General features: G+C 35.3%; 1 protein-coding gene across 1 annotated transcript; it reads right to left on the bottom strand.

The window, feature by feature from the left end:
• Nucleotides 1-2,246: 2,246 nt before the first annotated feature.
• LOC116032868 (3-oxoacyl-[acyl-carrier-protein] synthase I, chloroplastic-like) lies at nucleotides 2,247-8,785 on the bottom strand. The gene is made up of 8 exons (XM_031275609.1): nucleotides 8,638-8,785; nucleotides 7,522-7,880; nucleotides 6,283-6,714; nucleotides 5,673-5,846; nucleotides 5,489-5,602; nucleotides 2,774-2,875; nucleotides 2,601-2,667; nucleotides 2,247-2,506 (listed from the first exon to the last, which is right to left on the bottom strand). The coding sequence occupies exons 1-8, from the start codon at nucleotides 8,783-8,785 to the stop codon at nucleotides 2,439-2,441; spliced, it is 1,464 nt and encodes a 487-aa protein (XP_031131469.1). The 3' UTR covers nucleotides 2,247-2,438.
• Between the last annotated feature and the right edge of the window lie 1,673 nt (nucleotides 8,786-10,458).

The following is a 10,458-nucleotide window of genomic DNA, read 5'->3' as shown; positions in this document are numbered from 1 at the left end:
TTAATAAAATGGTAAATTTTAAATATTATATTATACTTTGTGGTGCATTAAAAGAAAGTTCTTTTTATTTGAATTATTGTACAAACTCTTTTTATTTTTATTTTTATTTTAACAAAGTACCCAAAAAAATGATATTAAACCACCATATAACTATCATTTAAAATTTAAAGTATGTACAAGACTAAATTAAATATTTAATTTAATGGTAAATTAAGCACTTTCAGAGTCAGATTCCTAATCATAGTAAAAAGAAGAGTTGAATCCACATACAAGGGATCTTGGAACCTCCTAAAAGTCATTATCATCTTTTCACATAAACCAATGATTATTTGTTTAGGTATTACTAAAATTAGAATATATTAAAATATAAAACATTAGAAAAAGGTGTGTGAATAGGATAAGGGTCCTACTTAGCTTGTTGGACATCTCCAGGCTGTTGTGACTTTTGACCCACACAAAGACTTTCCTACAAACCAGTACAGATTGCCTCTTTTGGTAGGGATTGTGTGTCTCAGCCCATTAAGTTTAATTAAGATCCAGTGGATCACTTATATAAACCCTTACGGCCCGTTTAGTTCGCTGGAAAATATTTGAAGGAAACGGAATTCAAATCTCATGGAAAACAAATTATCAGGAAAATAGATTTCATTGTTTGGTTGGTGGAAAATAAATTACTGAGAATATAAATTTCATTGTTTGGTTGAATTTGGAATTGTAAGGAATAATGGGTATAAAGACAATCATACCCCTATACAATAATAACAACAATAATAATAATGGTAATTAAAGAAATTTAATGAGTGCATAATTGTCCTCCTTGTTTTCCATGGAAAACATTTTCCATGGAAAACAAAATACCAAGGGGTGGCCAAGGAATTTGTTTTCCTTGTTCTTAAGGAAAATGTTTTCCAATGGAAAATGTTTTCCATCCAACCAAACAAAGGAAAATCTAGTTTTCCTTAAATTCAAGGAAAACATTGTCCTTGGAAAACATTTTCCATCCAACCAAACACCTCCTTATTCTTTAGTTTTATCCATCACTTTAATTAAAATGACAAAAATTCGTCGTGATAGGTGAGGACGAGGAGTGACAAATTATTGTGTGAACCATGGTCCACATAGTGTTAGGTAGACCATAACAAAAAATACATTTTTAATATATTAGATGTACATTATTTTTGTACTGAATGTACATAATATAATGTACATTTAGTATACAAATAATGTACATTTTCTGAATACAATGTACATTTTTAATATACTAAAAGTACATTATTCTTATACTGAATGTACATTAATATATGGTCCACACAATAATGGTTGACGAGGAGTCCTCTGATCGCCCTCGGTTGGGTCAAATTCTCGTCTTCAGTGCGGTCGACCTCTATTTAGAGCACAGTTTCCAATACATAAAAATAATACCGGAGTAACAATTTGAAAATTTAGTTATCATATTGTATTAGAGAATTGATATCAGTAGTTTTTATTGGATTTTTGGAACAGTAGGTGTTGACATGAAAGAAAGAGAAATCATGAGAGAGAAGTTTAGGGACCTTCTACAAGGAGTGAGTTATTGGAACACCATCGCACGGAGTCCAATGGCAGCCGCGCCATGCGTGCGTGGCTGCCACAACAGCACCAACAAGCGCGTGTTGTGCACGCATTGTGCACTTGACAGCTTGGTTTATTTATTTATTTATTTATTTTAATTAGATTTGTTTTATTTTTTTCTCCCTCATATTTTCTCTTTCCTAATCACACTTACAAAAACTTCTCAAAAATCACAAAATTAAATAACCCTACTACTAAGAATGCTCTTATGAGATTTCTTGCAATGGTTAGCATTCAATCAATCTGTAATCAATTAGTGGATTTCAGGGATTTTAGTTTCCTATTTTGGCAGAAGACATTCAATGCTCCTACTTTTGTATTAAATACCCGAGAAAAAAGGGCATGTAAAGAGTGTCACACATTATTCTTACAAGTTCTAAAGTAATTATACTTATTACTCACAGTTGTGTTGGCCTGCCGTAAAGTCGTGAACTACAATATAATAATCATGAAATCAGCAAGTCATCATATCATACAAGATATGGGTATATGGGTATTAGTGTAATGTAGACCAAAAACAAACTTGAAAAACACATTAGTAATTTCTAGTACAAAGGTTTATTATCAAAAAAAAGAGTACAAAGGTTTACACATGTTAAAAGGACATGAACATAACATTCTTAGATGCAGACAAGGACATATGAATTATCAGATGGAATAAAAAAAACAGTAGTTTTTAATTATTTCTTACTTCCATACATTATTCATGATTTTTGCTAGACCTTGAATCTGAGCTCTGGGATGAATGCAGAAAAATAAAAAAGATGGCAGCTTTGACCAAAGGCCTAATACAGACAAGACTTGAAAGAGTTTTGTGTTAAGGTTGTTCATGGCTTGAAGGGTCCAAACACAATCACTGAGTTATGCCCACCAAAACCAAATGAGTTGGAAATAGCTGCCAAAAAGGACAAGACAAGAACTTAATTTATCCATCATTTGACTGATGAACTTTTAACTCGAAATAATTTATAGTGATGACACTTGCGTACCAACGTTAACTTGGTGTTGTTTCTTGACATTTGGAACGGTGTCTATTGTAACTTCAGGCTCCAAATTCTAGTCATATCAAGATTTTAGGAGTATAAACAATAGGAAATTAAGAAGACAAAAAGAAAAGAAAAATAAAGTTTGCAATGATATGGAGAATGGAGGTGAATAGTACATATTGGTTAATAGTTGGGTGTAACCATCCTGTGGTGATTGCCTTGATGGTTGCAATAGCTTCAAGCCCACCAGAAGCCCCAAGTCCATGACCAATCAGTGACTGAAACCACCAAAAACCAAAACTTAGTGACTGAAATCTAATTTTAAGATTTTTAATTCTTCTAATGCATTTATAATGTTTGTTAAATGAGAATTGCAACCCTTCCCCACAAAAGGCAAAATCCTCTTGTCCCCAACGCTGCACACTTTAGCCCCAATGGATGGGTAAATCACAGTAACTCAGTAGTCCATTAAATAAGAATACCAGGCTGATGCCTACAAAGAGCGACTACATTAGGTGTAATTCCTACACTATGACTTGCTATGAAAATTGCAACCCTATTCCAAGTAAAGGTGGTCAAACTTTAGGCATATAATGGATCAATCCTAACTTTGTCTAAGCTTGGTCCAGTCCCTGGACTAGTTTTGAGACCAAACTGGGCTTGAAACTGGCCTGGGGCATGGGCAAAGTGGGGATTGGCCCACTAGAGACCCAAGGTTTGGCCACTTCTGGCAAGAACCAATAGTTATACCATGGATCCGGGTCCACCTTGGAAGGTAAATTCTTACCTATTTACATATTGAATGCTCATAATTTATATATTGAATGTTCACAATTAAACAATTTGATTATGAAAATTCAGTATATAAATTATGTATTTTGGATCGGAGTTCAAATTACAAGGTTGACCCAGGTCTACAAAATAATTTGCCGGCAAGAACAAGGCCACAATTTTCATCTATTAGGGGATGTTTGGTTGGATGGAAAATCTTTTTCATGGAAAAGATTTTCCATGAAGTGAAGGAAAATGTGCTTTTCCATTGTTTGGTTGGATGGAAAATGTTTTCCAATGGAACTTGAGTTCCCAAAAGTGGAGGAAAACAAATTCTTTGCTAGGAGTTGGTATTTTGTTTTCCTTAGAGTTTGGGAAGAAAGTATTGAGCAATTGGACAACTTTACCCTCATCAAAATAATATAATTTATTATCACTATTAATTGTTAAGGGCATATTGGTCTTTATATTCATAATTTCTTACCATTCCAAATCCAACCAAACAATGGAATTCATATTCCCAGTAATTTCTTTTCCACTAACCAAACAATGGAATCTATTTTCGTGGTAATTTGTTTTCCATGGAATTTGAATTTCATTTCCTCTAAATATTTTCTAGCGAACCAAACGGGTTGTTAGTCCTTAGCTAGACTCTAAGTATGAATTGGGCATGAGCTTGTGTCATGCCTGAAAATTTTCAAACCTTTAATTTTATGCCCTGAATCAGTTTAGGGCTGCTTTAATCTTAAATTGGACTGTGGCACATATAAAATGTTTTAAACATCCATATCTAACCTTGGTTCCATTCATTTTGATCTCACTTGTATCCTTGAACACCTTCTTAATAGCATTAACCTCAACTATGTCTCCAGCAACGGTTGATGTTGCATGAGCATTGATGTAGTTCACCTATTAATTACACACAATCTATTCGTCAGACCACTACAGACTAAAACAGTACAACAAAAACCAAATATACCTCTTCAGGAGAAACACCAGCATCTTCCAAGCTCTTGGCTATGCAAGATGAAACACCAAGCCCATCTGTCCGAGGTTCCGTCATGTGATGTGCATCACACGTTGTGGCCCCTCCCAAGTACTCTGCAATAATATTAGCCCCTCTTTTCATCGCATGATCCAATCTCTCCATAACCTGTTTGTGCACAACACCAGCTAATTGAAAGATGTGTTTTGTTTCAACTAAAAATTTAACAGTAAGGGAGTGTTCGGTAGGATGGTATTGCAATTCCATTCATACCAAACTCCATTGAATTGCAATTCCATGGTTTGGTTGGAGGGAATTACAATTCTCTCCAATCATAAAACTTTTTGGAATGGTAATTTCAATGTGAATTACTATTTTGCCCTTATTGTTATTATTACAACATTATTATTATAGAATGGCATTTTAGTCTTTTTTCATTTCTCCCCGTTTAACTTCTCATCTTTAATTTGTTCCTGTCTACCAAACATAATTTGAATCCTGGCTTATTCTTTTCTCAGTAATTACCCTCTTCCAACCAAAAGTATTTAAGAAGTTCAGTTAANCATGGAAAAGATTTTCCATGAAGTGAAGGAAAATGTGCTTTTCCATTGTTTGGTTGGATGGAAAATGTTTTCCAATGGAACTTGAGTTCCCAAAAGTGGAGGAAAACAAATTCTTTGCTAGGAGTTGGTATTTTGTTTTCCTTAGAGTTTGGGAAGAAAGTATTGAGCAATTGGACAACTTTACCCTCATCAAAATAATATAATTTATTATCACTATTAATTGTTAAGGGCATATTGGTCTTTATATTCATAATTTCTTACCATTCCAAATCCAACCAAACAATGGAATTCATATTCCCAGTAATTTCTTTTCCACTAACCAAACAATGGAATCTATTTTCGTGGTAATTTGTTTTCCATGGAATTTGAATTTCATTTCCTCTAAATATTTTCTAGCGAACCAAACGGGTTGTTAGTCCTTAGCTAGACTCTAAGTATGAATTGGGCATGAGCTTGTGTCATGCCTGAAAATTTTCAAACCTTTAATTTTATGCCCTGAATCAGTTTAGGGCTGCTTTAATCTTAAATTGGACTGTGGCACATATAAAATGTTTTAAACATCCATATCTAACCTTGGTTCCATTCATTTTGATCTCACTTGTATCCTTGAACACCTTCTTAATAGCATTAACCTCAACTATGTCTCCAGCAACGGTTGATGTTGCATGAGCATTGATGTAGTTCACCTATTAATTACACACAATCTATTCGTCAGACCACTACAGACTAAAACAGTACAACAAAAACCAAATATACCTCTTCAGGAGAAACACCAGCATCTTCCAAGCTCTTGGCTATGCAAGATGAAACACCAAGCCCATCTGTCCGAGGTTCCGTCATGTGATGTGCATCACACGTTGTGGCCCCTCCCAAGTACTCTGCAATAATATTAGCCCCTCTTTTCATCGCATGATCCAATCTCTCCATAACCTGTTTGTGCACAACACCAGCTAATTGAAAGATGTGTTTTGTTTCAACTAAAAATTTAACAGTAAGGGAGTGTTCGGTAGGATGGTATTGCAATTCCATTCATACCAAACTCCATTGAATTGCAATTCCATGGTTTGGTTGGAGGGAATTACAATTCTCTCCAATCATAAAACTTTTTGGAATGGTAATTTCAATGTGAATTACTATTTTGCCCTTATTGTTATTATTACAACATTATTATTATAGAATGGCATTTTAGTCTTTTTTCATTTCTCCCCGTTTAACTTCTCATCTTTAATTTGTTCCTGTCTACCAAACATAATTTGAATCCTGGCTTATTCTTTTCTCAGTAATTACCCTCTTCCAACCAAAAGTATTTAAGAAGTTCAGTTAATTGAAAGATGTGTGTCTTTTTAACTAAAAGTAATTTTTGTACCAGAACGCCACAGCCTTCTCCTATGACGAAGCCGTCCCGGTCCTTATCCCAAGGCCTGGAAGCCCTTTGAGGCTCGTGGTTTCTCTGAGACAAGGCACGGCAAGCTATGAAGCCGCCAAGGCCAGTGATTGTAATGCCGGCTTCTGTTCCCCCGGCGATCATGATATCCGCTTCGCCCTGTCTGATGTGATTTGCTGCAGAGTAGAAACAGTAGTTTGCAGTTGCACAAGCTGTGGAAATGGAGTATGTTGGCCCCATCAAACCAGCTTCTATGGCTAGCAATGCAGACCCCATGTTAGTGATGGAATAAGGGATGAAGAATGGGGTTATTTTCTTGTACCCACTTTGAATCAAGGTTTGCACCCCATTCCCAAACACACCCAACCCTCCAAACCCTGATCCAATCACTGCACCAATTCTTGTTTTGTCCACCTGCAACATAAACCAAACAAAGAATACATTTACTTGTAGATTGAGAAAACAAAGAATGGGTTATATCTCAAGTTAATTTTTAAGTCGCAGATTGTGGGCAAAAACAGAAGATTAAGCTCTGACTGTAGTGCGCTAATATGGGAGTTACACCGAATGCGGTGAGCTCTTTGCGAACACCAAACACTAATTCTCCCACCTAATGTCCTACTGAGTCATTGTGATTTACCATCTCCACAAATCCTGTCTGGCTAGAATGTGAGGGTCGGACTCTCAGCAGGAGCGGCCTATTGACTTTCTTAATTTGAGTCGATCAGCTATGGACAACCTAGGCTGGTTTAGCTGTGATGAGCTCTTTGTGAGCACCAGACACTAATTCTCCCACCTAATGTCCTACTGAGTCATTGTGATTTACTATCTCCACAAATCTTGTCTGGCTAGGATGTGCGGGGCGGACTCTCAGCATGAGCTAGTGGTCTATTGGCCTTCTAAATTTGAGTCGATCAGCTATGGACAACCTAGGCTGGTTTAGCTGTGATGAGCTCTTTGTGAGCACCTGACACTAATTCTCCCACCTAATGTCCTACTGAGTCATTGTGATTTACCATCTCCACAAATCATGTCGTGAGGGCCGGACTCTCAGTAGGAGCAGCCTATTGGCATTCTTAGTTTGAGTCGATCAGCTATGGACAATTTAGGTTGATTTAGTTAAGCTTAAGTTTACCCAATATACACTCCCAAATAGTAAAAAGATAAATGAAAAACCGAGAATCGAAGTAAATGCAGACTAAAAGTGAAGGTGAGGCTCACATTGTTGAGAACTTGTTTGCCCAGGTTAGCATCATCAAGGGCCTTCTTGCCTGCAACAAGACAGTATCTCCAGCTATGGTCTAGACGACGATCATTCTTTGCATCAATGTAGCCTTGTGAGGTGAAGCCATGAATCTGGCCGGCAAACCGAACAGAGAAATCTGAGGCATCAAACCTATCTATTAGGCTGATTCCACTGCGCCCCTCCAGCAGATTATCGTAGAAGGTATCAACGTCACTTCCAAACACCGAAACAAGCCCCATCCCAGTTATCACAACCCTTTTCTTCGGGTCAGTTTCGCGCTTTGGAGCACAAACACCTCGAGATATCACGCACTTGATTCTTCTGCATTTTGCACCTAAAAATGGCAAGTTTTTTAATCAGAATTCCAGCGAACACTTCTCTGTAATGCTTAGCATATATACCAAGAAACCAGCCTTTTTTTTCACTATCGCTTCATCAAGAAATGAATTAAAGTTGCATGGAAGTTCAGCACAATATTTTTTTAGGCAAAATCCCATTTTTGTTTATTTAGTTATACTTGTGGTACAAACTTAAGCTATGGGTTACATGTGATCATCTTTTTAACTTCTAAGTTATGTGCAAAGTGGCGCGTTTAGTCTCTGAAGGACCAAATCTGCCGCTTTATCAAGTCACATATTGATAGCAAAAATAGTCCTTGGAGGACTAAAATTGCAGCTTCACAAATAACTTAGGGTTAAAAATGATCAACATATAACTCTAAGACTAAGTTAATTGAATGACAAAAAATGTATTTTTTCTATTTTTTGGGTGACTAAAAAAACCCACAGCCACTACCCAAAGATATACAGTGGATAAATCTCGTCGTCTTGTGATTTTAGCCGGTAAAAGACTAAGGACTACGAGTAGGTAAACCATCATAGGTTGTCCAAAGCTGGCAGATTCAAACCAAGCAGGCCAATAAGTCGCGTACTCTCTTGAAATCGAAGTTGTCACATTGTGAACTGAAGCCAGATTTGAGGAAGGTTTAACAACTAATTAACAACAAACATGAAACTTATGTCTTATCAGTTTAACAACTAATTAACAACAAACATGAAACTTATGTCTTACAAATGATAAAAGTTTTTTACCTTGAGCCTTGTAGGCAACAAAATCAGGTTGAATTTTCATGGTTTCAACTGGTTTAAGCCCACTGTACTGTAAAAGGGAAGCACCATTTTTGGATGATTCTTTGCTCTTGAAGATCAAACCAGAAGAAGGTGCAATAATGCTTGCCATTTTTCTATAGTTCCTTTTTCTCAAAAAAGATTTAGTGGCAACTATATAGCACAGGGAAAGTGATGCAAAGCCAAAGCTCACTCTGGCAACTTTTTAATCCTGCCAACTTTTTGTGTATTTTATTGATTAGGGAAGATGACTGCCTAACATTTACTTTATTTCTTGCGGGTTTGGGAATTTTGTTTAGGAAACACACGTCTCGCGTTTGTAAGGACAGTTAACCTAACCTCAAACAAGTTATATGTTTGTACCCTATTTTTATTCGCAAATTTTAATGTCGACCGTACATCAAAAACGACGACGTTTTGATTAATGAAAACTAACGATTGAAACGACCTCCGTCCCCGCAACTGTAATTCTCTTTCAACACAATTGCAATTCCTTTTCAACACAACTGTAGTTCCCTTTCGATATAACTGCAATTTCATTCGATATTATACACTGAAATATGTGAACCCGTTATTCAGTTTCCTTTCAACACAACTTCATTTTCTTTTATAATACAATGCAGTTTCCTTTCAACACAACTACAATATTATTTCGATATAACTACAATTTCATTGGACAATATACACTCAAAAAATGTGAAATTGTTATTCAGTATCAGTTTATATACACTGTTGTTCCCTTTCAACACAACGGCAGTTCCTTTTCGATATAACAATATTATAAAAACAAATGTGAGGCATCATCTTTTGAGATGAACTGTAGTATCAGTTACGGAACTCCGTTATGACTAACGACAGCCGTTTCTCCTACTTATTGAAACAGTGTCGTTTTGTGACCATAATCCACTGTATAACAACTTATTTTTATTAGATTTTTCAGTTGATGGCGGGTTAGTTACTTGAAATTCTTTCATTTATTAGGATCATATTTGTATGTTTTAATTGGGCTTTATATTTGTTTTGAGTTTTAATTGTAATGTATATTTTGTAACTGCCTCGATAAAATATTTCATCATTTTGAGAAAAAAGAAAATCTATCTATCTATACTATATATAAAAATAATATCCTCCTCCCAAATTTTCCCGCCCAAACTTAGTGGCATTTTAGTAAAATCATTTATTTTATTCATTTATTATTTTATTAATTATCCATATATATTTATTCATAAAATCAGTCAATTGCTAAGAACATACTAATTTCATGCCCCAATTTCATTCACCTATAATTGATTAATTATCCATATATATTTATGGTAATATTGTTAATACACTCCATTTGGTAATCTGGAGTGAAGTTTGGATTAACAGTTTAGATATATGATTCATACATTCTGATATATTTTTGTTTATTGCCTGATGCCAGTATGGTGATTTGAATTTTGAGATCATAGAAACAAGCTCGAAACATACTTATATGCTTGAATGGTCTTACCTCAAAGTTAAGACCCACTATCACACAATGCTTTATTTTGTATGTTAGACTCAATGTTACTAATTTCTCACAATAGTCAGAGACTTGCTTTATATCTATGAAATAAATCCTAAACAATAATATGTAAAATCCCTAAAGTTCCAGCACTGCATGCGTATATCTACACATTAGCTATTAATTAAGCAATTATTTGCTGGAATTCAAACAAGGATAATATCAGAAAACATAATAGGTCCAAAACATATATTCAATTGCACTTTATAATATTTGATGTTATAATTTATTAATTTATA

This window comes from Ipomoea triloba, chromosome 10 (genome assembly GCF_003576645.1).
Source record: "Ipomoea triloba cultivar NCNSP0323 chromosome 10, ASM357664v1".
NCBI lineage: Eukaryota > Viridiplantae > Streptophyta > Magnoliopsida > Solanales > Convolvulaceae > Ipomoea > Ipomoea triloba.
This window is presented reverse-complemented; position numbering and strand designations above follow the sequence as displayed.

Coding starts and splice junctions, on each gene's coding strand:
- LOC116032868 (XM_031275609.1), bottom strand. CDS start 8,785: ATGGCAAGCATTATTGCACCTTCTTCTGGTTTGATCTTCAAGAGCAAA. Junction 5,603..5,672: donor CTGGTGTTTCTCCTGAAGAG/GTATATTTGGTT, acceptor TGTAATTAATAG/GTGAACTACATCAATGCTCA. Junction 2,876..5,488: donor TCAAAATGAATGGAACCAAG/GTTAGATATGGA, acceptor TGGTGGTTTCAG/TCACTGATTGGTCATGGACT.